General features: G+C 39.1%; 1 protein-coding gene across 3 annotated transcripts in view; it reads left to right on the top strand.

Moving 5' to 3' along the window:
* LOC140923106 (kelch-like protein 12) overlaps positions 1–11,712 on the top strand; it is a 31,707-nt gene extending 19,995 nt beyond the window's left edge. For all 3 annotated transcript variants that reach the window (XM_073373175.1, XM_073373174.1, XM_073373176.1), the window contains 5 exons: positions 788–937; positions 2,661–2,882; positions 3,985–4,171; positions 5,807–6,064; positions 10,307–11,712. In XM_073373175.1, coding sequence (XP_073229276.1) covers positions 788–937; positions 2,661–2,882; positions 3,985–4,171; positions 5,807–6,064; positions 10,307–10,620 — 1,131 coding nt within the window. In that variant the 3' untranslated portion in view covers positions 10,621–11,712. The remainder of the gene's footprint in view (positions 1–787; positions 938–2,660; positions 2,883–3,984; positions 4,172–5,806; positions 6,065–10,306) is intronic.
* Positions 11,713–20,452: the final 8,740 nt, after the last annotated feature.

Genomic DNA, 20,452 nt, shown 5'->3' with positions numbered 1-20,452 from the left:
TGTCACTGTTGTCACTGTTGTCACCGTTGTCACTGTTGTCATCGTTGTCACCGTTGTCACTGTTGTCACTGTATTCATCGTTGTCACTGTTGTCATCGTTGTCACCGTTGTCACTGTTGTCACCGTTTTCACTGTTGTCACCGTTGTCACTGTTGCACCTTTGTCGCTGTTGTCACCGTTGTCACCGTTGTCACCGCTGTCACTTTTTTCACCGTTTTCACTGTTGTCAGTGTTGTCACTGTTGTCAATGTTGTCACCATTGTTACTGTTGTCACCGTTGGCACCCTTTTCAGCGTTGTGACTGTTGTCACTTTTGTCACCGTTGCCACTGTTTTCACTGTTGTCACCGTTGTCGCCGTTGTCACTGTTGTCACCGTTGTCACCGTTGTCACCATTACCACTGTTGTCGCTGTTGTGACTGTTGTCACCGTTGTCACTGTTTTCACTGTTGTCACCGTTGTCACCGTTGTTTCTGTTATCACTGTTGTCACTGTTGTCGCTGTTGTCACTGTTGTCACCGTTGTCACTGTTGTCACCGTTGTCACCGTTGTCACTGTTGTCACCGTTGTCACTGTTGTCACCGTTATCACCGTTGTCACCATTGCCACTGTTGTTGCTGTTGTGACTGTTGTGACCGTTGTCACTGTTTTCACTGTTGTCACCGTTGTTTCTGTTAGCTCTGTTGTCACTGTTGTCACCGTTGTCACTGTTGTCACTGTTTTCACCGTTGTCACCCTTGTCACTGTTGTCACCGTTGTCCCTTTTTTTTTCTTTTGCTTGCCTGCAGGTGCCATCTGAGGAAGCTGTTTTTGAAGCTGTTATTTCTTGGGTAAAGCATGATGAAAGTAAAAGAAAGGATTCCCTGTCTAAAATGATGGAGTTTGTTCGCATGCCACTCCTAACCCCACGTTATTTAACAGACACAGTCGACAATGAAGTGAGTTATATATACTTGTGTTAAGTAAAGTGAAAATCACACACCTGGGGTCCTTCAAATTACAGGCGAGCCTCCATCTCCCATGAGACACCACCTCACCAAAACACCAAAAGCAATTTGCCTGTCAAAGCATAACCTGCGCCTGCGTAGCAAGCGTTTCCTTTTGGTTTCAGGGCAAAGAAAGACCGAGAAATGGAACGAGAGTCATTTTTGGCGTAGATTGTCGCGTAAAGTTCGAGTTTACTACGAGTAGTCCCCATTTTTCCTCAGAGATAGTAGAGCGAGCGAAACCCGAGCGCGCGTGAAAATCACCCCACGCGAGAAAGGCGACTACTCATAGTCTATTTTTGGCATGTTCTTTGACTCTTGTTCCTCATTCTTTGCTCCTAAACCGCACGGAAACGCTTGCTACACAGGCTAGTCAAAGCAATAAAGTTGGAACCAACGTCCTTTAAGGTGGTTTGATAGGGTTTTTCCAGGGTCAGTTCCCTCCCAAGTTTGAGGATAAACAACTTCATCATTAACAAAGATTTGGAAAAATTAACACTACAGCTGTATTAGAAGAAAATTATTTTGTCAAGCTTTATTAGGCAAGATCAAAGCGAAAAAAAAAATGAAAATCTACAAACATAAATAATTAAAGCCCAAAAGGGATGGGCATGAACGGGTCACTCAGACACATGCGGGGTGCCCACTCTAGGAAAATATGATCAGGGTTATAATGACATCGGAGTTGCCATAGCAACGAAATGACGCCATTACTTATTTTACTTGCAGCTGGGAACTTTTCTTCCAATGATCGCCTCGATGTTCGTAAAGGTTAAGCGAAATCTGTAAGAACGTTATGGAGATTTTTTGAGGTGAAGTTTTCATGGTTAGAAATACGTTGAAAACTGGACAATCTTGATGTTTGCCCGTGTTTGAAATGCAATTTCAACTCATAGTAGTTTTACTCTTTTTAGAAACGTGTATGAAAGACCATGGAGATCGCTCTAGCCGATTGCTAGAAGGATTTGATTATTATCAGAAGCTGCAAGCATATATATAATTATTATTATATCGATGTCATTGTAACCCTGATCATAACAAATTTCCTTCTTTTATCTAATACAACTGTGGTGGTAATTTTGCCAAATTTTTCTTAATGGCTTTATAGTTTATGCTCAAACTAGGGAGGTGTTGACCATGAAAAACCCCATCGAGCCACCTTAAATGACCATCTACTTAGAACGGCAAGTTTTTCTCAGTCAAAGCCCTCTCAGTTGGATCCTCTTGTAACCACTCCGAGGGCGACAACTGACGTGATGATGATGGTATTACAATTTTTCATTAATAATTAGGAAGAATATGATCGTCCTGAATAGGACTGTTGTTGAGAGTGACTAATGTTTCAGCAACCTGTGTGGGAGTCGTCTCCATTTTCAAAGTGAGTTGTATCACGTCAGTTGATTGAACAGTTCAACCTCTATTAAGCGACCACGTATTAAGGGGCCACCCTCTATGGGTGGTCTGTCAGTTGATCCATGATGTCTAACAAGATTTTTAGATATAACTACTGAAAGTTATATCCTGGGTGGGATTTTAAAATTGTTATACCTCTGAAGGTAAAGCATTTTGAACAGAATAGCGGCTGGCGTGTAAAGCGGAATGTTGACAGTAGCAAGACAAAGCTCCAGTTCCTTGCTGCCGACTGGTAACAGTACAATTATGTCTTACTTTGTAGCTCCTAATAAGGCAAAGCCTCGATTGCAGAGACCTAGTGGATGAGGCAAAAAGGTATCATTTGAGGCCAGAGTGTCGTTATTTGATGCATAACAGTAGAACCAAGTCGCGTATTGGCCTTGCAGAAGTAATGTACGTCTTGGGAGGTTTTGGAAATTTGCAGTCTCCAGTCGATGTTGTGGAAAAGTATGATCCGGCTACAAATCAGTGGTGTATAGTACAGGTGAGCATCGGCAGACTTACAACAGCTTGTAGTTATTGAAAATGAGTGTTGAGTGATGTCAAATCAGTGAAAGGTTCCGGCAATTCTGCTTTTTTACAAAAAGATCAACTCTGCTACTTGAAAAGAGCAGAAAAATTAACTTTCTGCATTTACTTTTCATAGAACAACATGCAAAATTGTTACCTTTTTTGTTAATGCTAGTCGATTATGTGAGAAGTTAAAAAAAGGTGCCTTTTTAGAAAAAAAAGGCGGGTATTTTAAGCTTTCGGGTGAAAATATTTTAACGTCAATATTGTCCGCTTTTCATCCATTTCTCACTTTACCAAACAAAACTTTAAAGCGCGAAAAAGGTACCTTTTTTTCAGGTTGAAGCGATCTCTTCAAAAGCGCGAAAAAGGTGCCTTTTTTTCAGGTGGAAGCGATCTCTTCAAAAGCGCGAAAAAGATACCTTTTTTGCGGTTTAGAAACGTTCCTATCAAAAGAGCAAAAAAGGCTTTTTGCGGTTACAAGCAATCTCATCAAAAGCGCGTAAAAGGTACCTTTAAAAATAAATGACGTTTCAATTAAAATCCTACTGATTGACAGATGTTTACGTCTTCGACAAAGCTTAAAATCAAGCATTTTCACGTCTTAGTCGTGCAGTGACGGCAAAGAATTGTACAAAAAAGCGTGATGCATGTGCAGAGTTGTTGTTTGCCAATCTAAACCTATTGCTTTTTGCCGTTCCCGTTGTCTTCTCCGTCGTCGTTGCTTTAGCATCCCTTGTGGCGATAGACTTGGTGGGGAAAAAAACGCGCAGAGTACTTTGATAGATCACTCGCATTGGCGCTTTTGCATCTTTAACTCATACTGAAGAGTGTTTTTAACAAGCAGGGAGGTATTTGATTAATTTTATTCTTTTCAGATTCTGTATTTCAAGATCAGCCTTTCTACGTTCCGTTTTGCTATAAAAATGATCACATTTGTTGCAAATATTGAATTTTATACATACATGAATTTGTTTTTCTGTGTCGAAGTGTTAATATATTTTGCTGGTAAAGCTGTTACATTTTTTCGTGATTTCTAAACTCTCTGACTTCAACCATCTTAATCTGTCCTCCAGCCAATGAAAAGAAAGCGGCGATACCTAAGTGCAGTTGCCTTGTATAGCAGACTTTATGCTATTGGGGGCTATGATGCTTCTAGTCGATTAAATACTGTGGAATGTTTTGATCCGTCGACGTGCCAATGGAAAGACATGACACCCATGTTACAGAGGCGTGGTTTGGCAGGAGCAACTACCCTAGGAGGTACAGTTCTTGCTAATGATAACAACGTGAATGCACATTACAAATGTTAGAAACAGGTTTTCCTGTGTTGGGATCCTCTTTTGCCATTGATTAAATCGACCTAGACGTTCGTTTGTAAAGTAGTTATATCCTGCTCATTCAGCTCAGTGCATTTGAAGGAAAGAAGAAATGCGAGTCCTTTAGGGTTTACCACAACACAAGAGCAAGTACAAAAACAATTTTCATCTTGATTATTGCTTTATATGATGAAGAGCAAGAGGCAACAGGAAATGGAAACAGTTTGAACTGATTGTAACAGTTCTAGTTGTGATAAGGAGAATTTAAGCCGTGTTTTTAAGCTACAAAAGAGAGCAGCAGGGGTAATTTCCGACGCTAATAACCAGGCGTCTAGTGTTAAGCTTTTTAATAGTCTACAGTGGCTTCCTTTTTGTGAAGAAGTGAAAATAGCTAAATGTTGTCTGGCATACAAACGTTTCAAGGGTGAAGTTCCCTTATATATTGAAGTGTCCTTAAGACTCAACAGTCAGCAACATAGTCGTGTAACTAGATATAGTAATATAAATTTTATTTGCCAAAAATTTTATCGGGTGACCGAAGGCGGTAGGACGTTCGCAGTTTCTACTTGCCAACACTGGAACAGCTTAAGTCTAGAATTTAGAAATGTAGTATCACTATAGAATCCTTTAAGAATAATTACCGAAATATCTTATTTAAACAGCAGCAGGAATTACACCATTTCATAGTTTAATTATATTCTTGAATATAGTTCACTAGCCATATCATTAGCTCTTATACTCATTGATATTGATGTAGAATTTCTATATTTCCTTAGTTTTATTTATTTTGTACTTAGAATTTGTATATTCGGAATCTTATTTTTTTTGTAATTTTAATGTAGATAGAGTACCACAAGTTTACTAGTTCCTGTAACTATTCCGTGCTACCCTCTTTAAATAAAGTGTATTATTATTATTATTATTATTACTATTATTATTATAAGAAAAGAATCGTTATTACAAAACCTCAATTAAAATCCTATTTACAATCAACCTACTGTTACAAGAAATCTAATTAATTCATCAAAACACTATCTACAATTCCATCCGTTACAAAAGAAATCCCTCGGCCTTCATTAGAGAACAAAAACAATCCTATATATAATAAGTGAAGAAAGAAAAAACTATTCATTTACAAATTCTAAAAAATGGAAGTAACTTAACCTTACATAAAAGAAGAGGAAATAGATATAATTAATAATAAAAGTTCAAAATTCTATAAAATTAAGAATTCCATTATGCAGAGATATTAAGATCAAGCAATCGAATTATACTAATGACGGCTAAACCAGTGTCCATAAAAAGCCCTAACTATAAAAGCATATAGACACGTATTTCAGATATCCGCACTAGCGACATTTATTTTACAGTCTAATGATTGCTCTATTTTGCTACGAAACGGCGTTCGCGAACCTCTGACGCATGCATGTACCGATCTTAAGAGTTCAAACGAGATCTGTGTCCTGAGCCAAGTGATTACAACATGATAAGGCTCGGTGTCTTTCTGAGCTATCTTGTCTGCGAGATGCTTTATTATTATTATAACAGGTCTAAAGTATTTCTCTTCATTGGAAAACAGGGAAAATTTATGTAGCTGGTGGATTTGACGGTACAACAAGGCATACTAGCGTGGAGTGCTATGACCCAACAATCGACACATGGACTCTTGTCAGTGAGATGCAGACTTCAAGAGAAGGTGCTGGCCTAACAAACCTTGATGGCGTACTGTACTCTGTGGGTGGATATGATGGAAACCGTATTTTAAACAGTATTGAACGGCTTGATCCTAGGACTGGCCGCTGGACTAGCTTAGCTCCTATGAGTACCAGAAGATCAGGTATGAATACCAGGGTAACTAGTATTTGCATCAAAACAATTCTCAGCACTGCAGGGGATTCCAATTTTTTTAACCCGCAGTTTGAGCTCTATCTCTCTTTATGATGAAACTGTATGAACGTGGCGGTCGACAAAAGCTGGAAGAAAATTCCCCTTTGCTAATTGAGGACAACTTAAAAACATTGATAAATTTCCTAACCCTAAAAAAGTAGACTTAGTATTAGGCCACAATAGGTGACAAATGGAAATGAGAAAGAATGAACTCAGTCTTTCGTACGTCGTAGGAAGAGGAGGCAGGTTGGAATAAATCACAGACTTTCTGTAGATGGAGATTTTTCTTTGTGCAGGAGATTAAAACTCTCCTCTATTAGTCTGTTGTATATAATTGACTTAAGCTACTAGTTTCTTGCATCCGTATTGTTTGTCTTCAAAAATCGCCTTAAGCTCGCTTTCTGAATGCGCTCCATTTTCCTCCTTTCACTTTCTCTACAAGAGTCATCCCAGATAAGCTGACAGTAGGTTTAATTTCAAAGGATGGCCCCTTTGTACAATTGTAACTTTGCAGCTGTTGGTATTAGTTTTTTTTAGGCTCACGAAAACCCTAATCCTTTGACTGTTACCAGTAGATGCAAAAGAGTTGGCGTACGTCGTAAAACGCTTTCCGCTTGAAAACTTTTCTCTTTAGTCGATTCTTTATTACATAGCATAACATAATGTTTCTATAGCGCTTATACTTAGGAGTTTTAAGCCGTTTTAATATAAAATCGTAGTTTTCACTCCAGAAACAAGCAGAAATGGCTGCCGTCTTACTGTTACTTGAACTACAGGTAACTTCTCCATGTGCTGTACAAGGCGAAAAGACAACGACCGTACTCTATACTTGACACCATTTTTTTACTTTGGGCTCAAGTTTCATTTTCTGCCGTAGAGCTGAAGCTTGCCTGGTACGTGATACTTCTTTCGTCGTTCTCGTTCCATATGGAACGTGGCATATTTTCCTTCGTGGAACCATTCAGCTTTCAGTTGAAGTTAACAAATTGGTGAGCAAAGATAGATCTTTCCAGCGATACCTCGTTTTGGATATTCTGACCAATCCTAACAGAGTTACACTCGCAAAAAAGGTAACATTTTGGAGAAAAATCCACTGCCAATTCGCTGTTTACCTTCTACTCTTTGAAGATTAAATTTGTCCCTTTCCTAAAAGGTTGGCCCGCCACTATTCCATGCAAGATAAAGTGGGCAACAAAACTGCTATTAAAGAAGAAAGGCAAAGGGGAAAAAAAGCAAGTCCAGATTTTGGCTTGTGCGCATGTATGAAAAACAAAAAAGCTGTTTAATTACGTCAGATTAGTAGCAAAAAATATGCCTTTTTAGTGCAAAACTCATTTTCAGCCATTCTTATGCTAATTAGCCGAAAACCAGTCCAAAGAAGAGGAATTGGTGAAAAATGCGGTTTTTTCGCTACTTGCCGGTCGTCACCAAAGGGTTAAAGGGAAAGGGGAACGTGAAATCAGTGCGCGCGAGGAAGGGGAGAAGGAGACGCCTCGGCGCAATGGCGGTATTGTTTGACGATCTTGTGTGCTTAATAATTTCCCCGTCCCCTTCCCCCTCAAATGCCTGTCTGTGTCGGATGCTTGAGCTTTCTCCCATTCGTCCCGTTGCCTAGGCCACCGCGATTAATCGTTCTGTTCGATTCACGATTCTTTGCTTCCACGTTTCGATTTTGCTTCGATTTTTGCATACCTTTTCCAGGGTGCCCTCAGTGAGTTATTATCTTGTAAAATCAGAATCCAGAACTCTTTAAAATGTGCGTTTTTGATTGACGAGCAAAGACAATAGCAGTTCGTGCACCATTTTGTGTTGCCTGGTAAATATGCTGTCCTTCAACTACCCTTGAGAATTTCCAAATAAGGCAAACTATCTGTGTCAGGATCTCAAACATGGCGATTAACCAAGCGACTGTGAATCCTCCTGTCCCTGTTACTATTCTCAAATTGAGGGTTTAGGGTTGCATGTTGTTAACATTACACGTTATGGTATAACAATTAAGAAACATTTACATAATCGAATCGAAATAATCGAAATCGAAAAACAATAATCGAAATCGAATTGAATCGCAAGGAATATGAATCTTTACACCCCTATAAGTAATCTTTTTGCATTTCTTTCCCGATTAGAAAGATGCGCAGAGCTGAAAATAAACTTACCAAAATCCCAGGGTTGTCATTAAGAGCCAGGGGCCGGGAATTTTCCCCGGCTACTTTTATTGGAAAATAGAAGAAAAATAGAACCAAAAGAAATCCCTAGCCGTTTGATTCCCCGCCTACTTGTTGTGTTTACCCGGCAACTTGAAATCTTAGTGACAACCCTGCCAAAATCCGAAATGTTATGGCTTGGCTCAATGAAACACAGAAAGGACGGAGTTTGAGATCTTCAGATAAAAGATGAGCCTGTCTACGCTTTAGGCACGTATTTCTCGAACGATGATTAGCTATCGGACCGGGGAAACTTCCTCGAAAAGTTCACGAAGTTAGAAAAAACTTTAAACTTTTGGCCTCAAAGGGAAATCTCAGTCTACGGAAGTATAGATATTATCACAACGTTAGCCCTTTCAAAGGTCATTTTTGTCTGTAGTTTTATGGAAATACCACCTCGTTTTGCTGAAGAATAAGTTTCAATTCAAGATATTAGTCTCGCTTGTGTAAGCAGCTAGACTAATAATCTGTAAGCCGTTTTTCTTCTTGTTTAGGATACAAAAAGGGAGTCATGCTCCCAGGCGTTCTAGCGGAGACCGTGGAAACTGGGAATAAGAATCTTTGCGTGACCGAAGCTACGCATGTTTGCGAAGAAAGCTCAGGAAAGATTAAATTTAGAGCTTTCCCAGAACAGGTCGGTCCACGAATTCTATCGCTTGAAAGTGTTGATTACTTTAGAACAAGTGAACACTACAGTGGTCCAAAAAAAAAGAAGAATCTTAATTAGCAAAACTGCGATGTTCGAGTGTTGTAAACTTTCACTGTATGTAAATGGGACTTGTGATGAGGATGCAATTTATTTTCGGCGATGATTGAGATGACGTGCCATGTAAATCACTTTTTTTTATCTCTGGCAATGATGTAATTTCTCTGGAATAGAGGCCCTTGAATTTTCGTGTGTTTATACACGCGTATAACCTGCGACCGCAGACGTATTTCCGTTCGTCGCTAACACGCGTACTAAATCAATTCAGAAACAAAAAAAGGTAAATACCCTGAAGATTACACGACCGTCGATCAAGTAGGAAGTGAAAAACCTTTAGCGAGTAAATCCTGTTTCGTGTAGAATTAATCGCCTCCTCATTTCTCGATCTAATCTCCAAGCAAGCGAGACTTATCGCCGCTGTAAGAGCGTTCTTGTTAATCGAATTCTGCCCACGAATAGCTTAGTATATGAAATGAAGAAACTAGCCTGTGTACAGACGTCCCCGTTCCCTCAGGAAAAATCGGGAGAGGAGACGTCGTCTCCTCTCCCGATTTTTCTTGAGGAAGGTGGACGTCTGTACACAGGCTATGAAGAAACTCGAATCTTCAAATTGAATTGCCCATTTTGCCCTTCCGATGCCCTATTTGGCACTTGTTTATAAAATGTACGCAAGCCAGCTCTTTCTGGGTAGATTTCCAAGACTGGTTCAGTTGCCACAAAGAGAAAAACCTTCAACTTTCAAATTTAGATGTTTTATATAATTGCACATTTCACTCTTCTTGTCACTGTTTAAACCTAAACCATGTCATAATTATAGGAAGTACTTCCCATACACTAATGTCGTTGCTAAAAACAAATTTCAGTACGATGACTTTATATCTCTCATCACAACTAAAGCGGGCGAACAAGATAAATACAGAAGAAAGTGGGATTTCATACAAAATATTTTATCTCATTCTCCCTGCCGTGTATTTTTCTCTCTGTTATATAACAATACAGCTGTGAAAACCAAAAATGATCTCATGTAATTTTTGACTGTGTTTTAACCGTGGTTGTAACGTTTATTAAGTGACCTATTATTAGTGTTTGTGTTCTTGTAATTTAAAGTGCTTAAGTTAAATAAAGTGAATTACAAATAAAGAAATAAAAGCAACCCAAGCTCTTTTGGTAAGAAAAGAAAGTTCTCTCAGAAGGAAAAAAGTGTTCAGCCATGTGTATGTATGCAGTGACAGCAAGTCTAGTCTTTTACCACGTAGTTGATCAGTATTTCTTTTCAATACAGGTGCTGGAATAGTAGTGCTTGATAGCCAACTATTTGCTGTCGGAGGCTACGATGGAAGTCAACACTTGTCATCTGTGGAGTGTTACAGCTCATGTAATGATCAGTGGATGAGCATTGCAGAAATGAAGTCAAACCGGTGCTATGTAGGCACGGCAGTCATGGGCGGCAAGCTTTATGCGGTTGGTGGTTACGATGGTTTTTCTTTGTTGGACTCTTTTGAGAGATATGATCCATTGCTACAAGAGTGGACTTTAGTAAGCTCCATGGCAACAAGTCGATGTGATATGGGAGTCGCTGTTCTATATGGAGATTGAAATATTGTTTTTACTTTCCAACATACATCTGGCGTTAATTCCTAATGCAAAGGAGATGCGTCTGGCAGGAGAATACGGATGTACATTATCTGGGAGGGTGCTACAAGTCGACAAACTGTCCGGCGTTCTCTCTTAAATAACTTTTAAAGGAGGATAATAGAGTGATTTAGCAACAGGACAGGAAAGTCAGTTAACGACGATATAACGCACGGAAATGACTGAACGCGACTTCCGGTGCACATTTCGCCGCTTTGCAACTAGTCAAGCCGGCTTTTTGGGTCGCGCACGCCATCTTCACTGCCCTAAGGCTACGTTCAAAGGGACGCAACAACTCCCAACATTGTTGGTCCAACAATGTTGGGAGTTGCTGCGTTCGTTTGTACGAAGCTAAACGTTTGACCGGTTTCAAACTTTACGCAAAAACTCCCAACAACACGCAACGGGGTGTGCAAACGCAAACGCAAACGAACATGTAAAATCCAACAATGTTGGGAGTTTTTGGCCAATAATGTTGCGTCCGTTTGCACGAGGCTTTACACTGCCGTAGCGTTGTCTTTGCTAATCTGCCTCATAACGCTTACTCCGTTTCCTGCAGTAATAATGCAATCTAAACCTCACTAAACTTTAGATTGCGTAGCAAGCGTTTCCTTTTGGTTTTGGAGCAAAAAAAGACCAAGGAAAGGGTCTCGCGGTCTCTGAATCTTGTTCCTCGTTCTTTGCTCCGAAACTGCAGGGAAACGCTTGCTGCGCAGGCTACCTCACCTTTGACAGAAGGCCTTTTACCCTTCCTGAACCATCCTATAATCATCCAACGTACGGGACGTTTACCTTGGTTAGTGTTATTACTCGTTTTGAATCAGTTTTTGAAAAAACAAAGTAATGCTTAGTGAGTGTTTGAACCTCTCATACGAAAATGAATAGGTCTACGGCGAGTGTTTAAAAGTGTTCATCAAAACTTGCAGTTCGTGTTTTACCGAGTTAAAAATAAAAACACTCCTGTTCGTTTATTAATCTGTACAAAAAGTAGTTAACGCACACAACCTTGTACATAGTGACTTGTACATGAATAAATTTAACTTCAAAGTGCCGTTAGTTTAAATCATCTTCATTTTATGTGTCATTCTTTTCACGGCAGGGGCGTACCTTCCCTTCCCTGATGATTATCCACAGGATACCGTTATCCACCTTTTGAACAACTAGGGCATGGTGAGGTAAACATCTCACTTGGATAAAGGATCGTGTTCTTTGAGGCAACAGCAACGGCTTTCATGGGAAACTGGCACTTCGTTTTGGTTTATAGGCCGTGCGGCTGCAGGCGTCGACAGGGGAAAGGAAGAGAAAAGGGAGGGACAATAAGAAGAACGGACAAGGAAGGCTCTGTTCGCGCTCTATTATAAGGGGACGGGTGGTTTCCGCCAATATTAGCTTTCAAATGTTTAATGCCTTTTCACTATGCTGTCCTCTTTCGTATTCCGTTCTTCTAAATCCTGGCCTTCATGAAGATTCTGGTGACAGTAACAACTTAAAATCATTTCTCCGCCAGAGAAAAATACATGCCTTATTTTAAGCCATCACAAAATGGAAAAAGAGAATAATAATGCGGCGAGTTCAAAAATGAAGCTTTTCGTTGGTTATATTTTCATTAAGAGTAGGTTTTAAATCCCTAATGTATAGCAGGGTCAGTGAGAGGGTCACTGTAATGACTTGACCTAAATCGGAAACCGCCCATCAAAAATCCGTTGTTCTAATCGTTTGAAAGTATTCTGTCTTCATTTAGAATTACTAACCGATCGGGAAAACAAGAATGGCATCGCAGCTGAGCGGTTGTGGTTTCTTGGGCAGAGAGTAGAGTTGACGGCATCGCCGTTTCGACACTTGGAACAATTTCGTGAGAAGCAGTGCTTGACTCACGGGCACGTTTTCAACGAAGCTAATGCCTGGCAGTCTGCTTTATCATATGTTTAATTCTCCTCAAAATATTCTATGCCCGGTCTATCATGGTTCAGAATTGGTAAGTGATATGAAACAACAAGAGTTTCTTAATCAGAGGTTAGGTATCACCCGGTTTTGAGTAATCTAGCCTATGTTGTGGTTGACATTCAGGCACGGTTTACCCTAAGTCTAAATAAATGCCCAGCAGCCTCTTGATGCCCGCCCGTCGTAGCCTGTGTACAGACGCTCCCCTCCCCTCATTTTTTGAGGGAAGGGGGCGTCTGAATACAGGCTAGGCAGTCCGAAATGTTCAACAAAGAGTATGTCTTTAGCCCCCATGAAAGTATTCCATTGACCTTCAGAGTAGCTAAACGGGTTACAAAGGGTTTAATAAACGATTAAACATACCATAAAGCAGATTGCCGGGTATTCAGCCTAGTATGTGAAAACGTGCCCGTAAGTCACACACTACTTCTCATCAAAAAGGTACTCAACAAATTTTTATACGGGGAGGCTCCGCCCCGAGGTCCAACCCCTTACACTTAATAGACCATTTTTCCCGAAAAAGGTACCCCTTTTGTATACCCTCTATTGACAAATGGTACCGCTTTCACATACCTTGTTTAGAACTTTGCATCGCTTGTAACTGCTGTAAATGCACTACCTTTTAAATAGGAATCAATCACAAAAATAGATTTACAGAGCCATAAATTTCATCTGTTAGCCCAGTTTTGGGCCCTTTGACAGAACGAAATGACAGATTTCCCTACCCTTTCATATACCTGAAGCTTGTTCCAGTTTCAAGTGGAACGACTCTCCAGATGACTTCCTGAATTTGCTCCACTAAAGATAAGTTTCATTTTACGAAGTTGTCGCTCGCGAAACGGGACGAAATAATGGCGGTCATCAAAGGGACTAACGTAACGGTCAACTGGTACAAGTCTACCAAGACTTTGCAAATCAAGGGAGTTAACGAGCAAATGGTCAAGCAGTTCATTTGGACTTCAAACCACAACGGCAGTCAAGTTATTACTGACGGCAAGGACACCTCCCAAGTGGAATTTGATAGCCGTGTTACCAAAGGCGATAATGCTACTTTCGTAGCTTTTTCTTCAAACGAAGGAACAGAAAACAATTCTCCTTAAATTTCCGACAGTGAATATGACCCTGTGGACACTCTAAAATCCAATGACTCCTTATCTCTTGGAGCTAAATCAGCGGCCCAACCCAGTGACTTAAATTGTCAATGCCATGGTTGTGCTTCCCTGTATTCCAAATTTTACCAGTTTGGAAACTACTTTCAATCCGAAATAGATATTTTAAAAGAAAGATTTTCAATTTTTGCGATCAGCCCAAACTTCTTGTCATCCCAAAGTGGAAATTCGGTAGATGCCAATCTTCTAAAAGAGAATCAGGATCTCAAGCGAAGACTATCCGAAATCGAAACAAAATACGAGAATTTAAAGACAGAGGCAAAAATTATTAGCAATGAAGATAAGAGCCTTGTTACTGCATTACTACTATTAAACAATGAATTTCGAGCCAGCCATACATAAAGGTAGTAATTTGCATCTAACTCATAGCAAAGGTGTCGAGGCCATCAAAAGACTAGACAATAGCGACACCTTCCAGCCATCAGAACACAATAATAAAGAGGTACTGCCTTCAAGTGGAAGTTATGGATCTAAAGAAGGCAGCAGCAATGGAGAACCCCGATCTAACTCCGAGAACGGTGAAGTTAAAACAAAACCCATATTGCTAATTGAGGCTTCGGTAATAAAACACCGATCCAAAAAAGACATGTGCTCAAATTTTCATACCCTGGAAAAACCGTAGGGGAAATTGCTGAAGTTATTGACAGTATCGCCGTCGCATCTGATCCGTCTCATGTCATAATCCACACCGGGACTAACAATCTTCCATCAGAGTCTGCTGAATCATGTGTCACGGAAACCAAGAGCCTTGCACTAAAAGTGAAGAACAAGTTTCCCAACTCAAGCGTTGGTATCTCATGATGATCTACAGAGAAGATATCAATGTCGGATCTAAACGCATCAATGGTCCAGCTCATGGAAAAAGTAACTATGATAACATTGTTTACATAGACAATTCAGTTATTGACGCCTCAGCATTAAACAGCAGTAGACTTCATCTGAATGCTAAGGGTTCATCACTGCTAGCCGTGCAGTTTATTAAGTTTTAAGATCTGGTTCTGACCAGTTTAATCAGAATCGTAAGGGTTTTCGGTCCCCAGCTATTCAACAACTGGGAAATCTTCTAATGGAGCTAGGAAACTGTCCTATTCCTGCTCGCAACTGTGGAGGCCCACGCTAACCTCTCAAAGGTATTTTGGCTCACCTACTGGCACACAAGCAGTTCGTGGAATTTTTGACAACGCATGACAAACTGTCGACTTACCAAAGTGGCAACAGAAAAATGCTATCGACAGAAACTGCCCTCATAAATGTTACAGACAACATTTTGAAAGCAATCGATGAAAAATCTGCCTCGTTACTAGTACTGCTTGATATGTCAAAAGCTTTAGACAGCCTTAATCATAATCTATTGTTAGGAAAATTACGAAAACTGGGTTTCAAAGCTTCCGTAATTTCCTGGTTTAGTAGCTATCTATCAAGTAGATACCAAAGAGCACGATACGAAAGATTCAATCTCAGAATTGTTACCGGTAACAAATGGAGTACCTCAGGGTTCGATCTTGGGTCCTATGCTTTTTACTACTTACATTAATGATTTAATCAGTGTTATTACCCATAGCCAACCCGCTGCATATGTTGATGACAGCCGATTGCACTTTAAATTTTCTGTATCAGTCTCATCAAGTGCTATGGCAGCCGTAAACCAAGATCTTAGGGACATTAGTAATCAGTTGCAAAGAATTTTCTACTCATAAACCCAGAGAAGACAAAATTAGTGGTTGTTGGCTCAGCACAACTTATTAAGAGGCTACCTCATATCTCCTTATCCCTGTTGGGCAAACTATTTCACCAGTGTCAGTTGCTAAGGATCTCGGGGTATACATTGATCAATATCTTACCTACGATGTACAAGTTACAAAAACAGTCTCCAGCTGCATGAACCAGTTGGTACAGATAGGTAGAATTAAACATCTTTTGGATAAGAAAACCCTTTTATGACTTATAAATAGCTTTGTTTTCAGTAAACTTTTTTATTGTTCCTCAGTATGGGGGAACACATCTAAACGTAACCTACACAAACTGCAGTTGGTACAAAATTTTGCTGCCAGAGTTTTATTAGGTTTAAGGAAGTTTGACCATATCTCCCAGGGACGGAGATCTCTTAAATGGTTAGATATTACGGAGAAGGTTCCATTTAATGACTTAGTTTTAGTATTCAAATGTGTAAATGGCTCCAGATTATTTAGGTAAATATTTTATTAAACGTTCAGCAGTTCACAACAAGAACACAAGGGGATGTAACAGTTTTGTGGTCCCCCGATGTAGACTATTTCGGGGTCCAAAGGAATGGAATGGGCTACCTGACAATATTAAGAACACTAAAGATATTGATAGTTTTTAGCGGAGACTTTTTAATAAGATATTTCATACTAAATAATTTTGAATATATTTTGAATAATTTTGAGTGTATTTTGAATTTAATTGAACTACTGTAAATAAGTTTTCTTTTCTTTTCTTAATTACCAGTATTATGTAATAATTAACATTGTGACTGAAAAGCCCTGTTGAAGGGAGTCTCAATAAAGTATGTATGTATGTATGTATGTATGTATGTATGTATGTATGTATGTATGTATGTATGTATGTATGTATGTATGTATGTATGTATGTATGTATGTATGTATGTATTTTCAATCAACATATTCCTACTATTTCTGATTTTCGGTACTCCTTCTAGACGAGGTTTTAAAATAGCCCATTTGAACATCAACAGTCTAAATAAACACATTGATGAATTGAGAATTCTTCTTTTTTATCATTCTATCGATATTATATCGCAATTAATGAAACTAATTTGATGACACTATCAAAAGCTGTGAGGTCCATATACCAGGCTATGAATTTATTCGTCGTGATAGAAACAGACAAGGCGGAGAGAGAGGTAGGCTTTTATATAAAAACCTCGATTAATTTTGTAGTTTGTTCTAATCTAAATATACCTAATCTTGAAAGTTTATGTATTGAAATTCGTACACCTAAGTTAAAGTCATTTCTGATAGTTACATGGTAAAGACCTCCTTGCTCTTCAATTTTTTTTTTTATGACGAATGATTTCTTGAACAAGTAGATTCCCTTGGTCTTGAATACGGTATTATCTTTTAGGTGATTTAAATTGTAACCTGGCCTCTTTACAATTTTATTCAAATACTCGTCGCTTATGTGAAATTTCTGATTTATTTGGGCTTTAAAAACATATAAGTGAACCTACTCGCATAACAGAATCCTCGGCAACTTTAATTGATTTAATTTTTACAAACTATGCTGACAGGGAAGTCTGTTCTGGAGTCTTTCAAACTGGCATCAGGGATCACAGCCTCATTTACGTTTACAGGAAATTATCTCCTGCTCTTCCCTCAAAGGGGCTTTCAACCGTTTCTTACCAAAATTTTAAAAACTTTAATCGATTCAGCAGGACTGGACTTGCAATGGCTCTGATGATCCTAATTTTTTGTGATGTGGTTAACTTTCATGCTCACTCCAGAACAAGACGCCCAGAATAAAAAAAGCACCCTGGATCATAGTTAATAGATTGGAATCAGACTCCTTTGTTAAATGTTTTCGTGGACCTGACGGCGCACAACGTTCAATAGCATTCCCATCATTTTGATCTCAATAACCAATAAAACCGTTGCATTAAATTATTCCGTCGCAATTTGCCGACAGAAAACAAAGGATTGTGTAACTTCAGCGAGCTTCCAGCGTAAACTGCAGCACTGTTGCTTTTATATTTGATGTTTGTTGTCTTTCCCAACCAGTCTCCTCTAATAACTATGTCTGGATCAGTTCAGAATTAAAGAAAGGCATGCGCGATCGTGATGCTGCCAAAAGAAAAGCTATTGCATTGAATGATCCACGCGACTGGGCAAAGTACAAAAAGATGCGAAATACAATAAACAATAACATCAAAACTTCTAAAGCATCTTATTATTCTGATGCTTTTAGTCAATCTAAAGGTAAGTCTCGAATAACGTGGCAAACCATTAAGAACTTACTTCCCGTCTCACCAATAATACGACGGTGAAAGAACTGAAGCTGAATGGTTCCATTATTTCTAATTCTAGTGAGCTTTCTAATGCTTTTAATGACCATGTATGCTGATGACACACAAATCATTTATGTCATTTATGCAGATGTTGATGTGAATTCAATACAGTTAAATTTGAATCACGATTTAGGTAACCTAAACAAATGGCTTACTTCCAACAAACTTACTTTGAACACTGCTAAAACTGAATTTATGCTAACTGGATCAAGACAAAAATTGAGTACTTTGTCGAGTCTACTCTCCATTGTATATACAACGCTCTCATTCTTGTAATATTGTCTGGGGTAATTGTGGAAAAACTTTGTTTGACATACTACGGAAGCTTCAGAACCGTGCTGCTCGTGTTCTAGACTCTTCTATATATGACGCTGATTCCAACCGCTTATTTAGACAACTTAACGAGACTTGAGCACTCACTTTCAAATACAAAAAGCCCTAATCCTGTTTTCAAGTCTTCAAATGATCTTGTTCCAGGATATTTATATATACTTCTGATGAAGTCTACCATGTTTAAATAAAGAATTATTCTATTTTATTCTACCCCTTTCGGGCGGAGCCTCACCGTATAGGTCATCATAGGGAGTACCCCCAGGGGGTCGACTCTACTCTATGTCCAAGAAATCACAACCGCTCAGCTGCGAAGCCATTCTTGTTTTCCTTATCGCTTGTTAATTTTAGATGAAGATAGAATACTTTCAAACGATTAGAAAAAGAGATTTTGCAGAAATTCTAGAAAATTTTCTGACTGCCAGGCGTTCCCGGCTGCCGGCCTGCCGTTAATCCTCTATTAAGCCCCCCGGGGGGGCTTATTTAATTTAGCAAAGGCGATGGTCTATCAATTCTCCAAAAGGGACCGGTCATTAGTTATGTAGAGGGGGAAGAGGGAGGGAAAATTAAGTTGGAAAGATCAAAATTTATGTAAGCCCCCCCCCCCCCCCCTGCAGACCATGTGAATAGCAAGTGAGCCCCTTCTTTATTCAATACTTACGTGATGACCCCCCACCCTCCCACCACATGAATCTTCCTTATATGCTCTACAAAGTAATTATCAAAATGCGTGTAACATACTTACATAACTGACTGATGATTAGTTACTTTGCATAACAATGAAACTTACCTACTCTATTACAAAATCAGTGTATTGCGTAGACCAGTGTCCAGTTTTTACTTGGGTTTTTTGAGGAAAGATATCGTATGAGTGAATAAGGATTTGAGACTTATTTAATCATAAAGCGTGGCAAGAGGTGGGAAATAAAGAACAAGATAGAGAAAGTGGAGATGAAGCTGAAATACATGTTATCTGATGACAATAATGACGTAATAATGCCCGCTTTGGATAAATATCTAACCTCCCTTTCCAGTCCTTCAGATACACTGAACTGTGAGTGAGGAGTCAAAGAATTGTCAAGTTTGGAAGAAGAGGTTTTAAACGGAAGAGTTTCAGCTGAAGAAAGTTATGGTGAACATTTCAGTAACAATGGTCAAATCTATGACTGGAACAAAGAGACGAAAGAATATTTGGAAATTTGGAAAATATACCTTGCGATGAAACTGCTGACCCCCCCTAAACTTCTTTATAAAAAACGTTTAGCCCCCTCTCTAGCCAATCTGAAATAGCCTTGACCCCCCAATCTCCTCCCCTCCCATCTGCATAAATGATGACGGGTCCCTAAAGAACTACATATACAATACAAAGTGAAAAAGCTCAAATACAAGAATTCGGAGGTCATAGCCGAGGATCAAAACTACAAATCCGGACTTCCAGTTGGTAAATAAACAAACCATCCCGGATCAGTCCAAAGTTTTACAGTCGTGATTGATTAATACATAGAGGATATTACACGGTATCGCGAAGATATGAATTTTATTTTCGAGTGGCAAAACAATATTTTACGAACGAGCGCAGCGAGTGAGTAAAATAATGTTTTTGTTTTTATATAGACAAAAAAGACATAGATAAAATAATAGATTTTTATTCTCCAAAAAGTAATTGTGACGGCTCAAATTTACAGCACAGCAATATTAGACATTGTTTACAATAATCTTGAGAAATAACACTGAGCTGAATAGGGCTCTACGATGACAAAATATAAACAAAGCTTTGAAAAATGTGTAATTCAAATTCAAACTTTTTGGAGGGAAATTACCGAAATTACGTCATCGATAAACTCAAGTGTGAGATTATGGAAAATAAACCCCACGGGTCCCGGATGTATTTTTTATGAATTTTACGAGTGGTATATTTTCCAGTGAAACACTCGTGTCTATATATTAAATTCCTCTATTATTTCTCGAAAGATCGAGGGGATGAAGTACTGGGCACCAGTTTACTATGCTATATTTGGAACAGGTGAATAGCTGCGGTAACAACCTAAATTAAGACATTTTCTTCGAACGCGGTTGGGAGAAAATGAAATATCTCCTATTTCAAAAGACCATCACCAAAAAATATTTACGACTGGTTTCAAAGCCTGAGAAATGAAAAGCACTTACTTATTTGAAATAATAACTTGATACTCTCGCAAGCATAATTTTGAGAAATATCTTTACCTCTAACTCATACATTCATACGATAGTTTGGCATGATGCCGTTGCATTTTCTCCAAACGCCCCACGAAAGGTGACGTTGTCAGCGTTG

Source organism: Porites lutea, chromosome 13, assembly GCF_958299795.1.
Source record: "Porites lutea chromosome 13, jaPorLute2.1, whole genome shotgun sequence".
In the NCBI taxonomy this organism is placed as follows: Eukaryota; Metazoa; Cnidaria; class Anthozoa; order Scleractinia; family Poritidae; genus Porites; species Porites lutea.
This window is presented reverse-complemented; position numbering and strand designations above follow the sequence as displayed.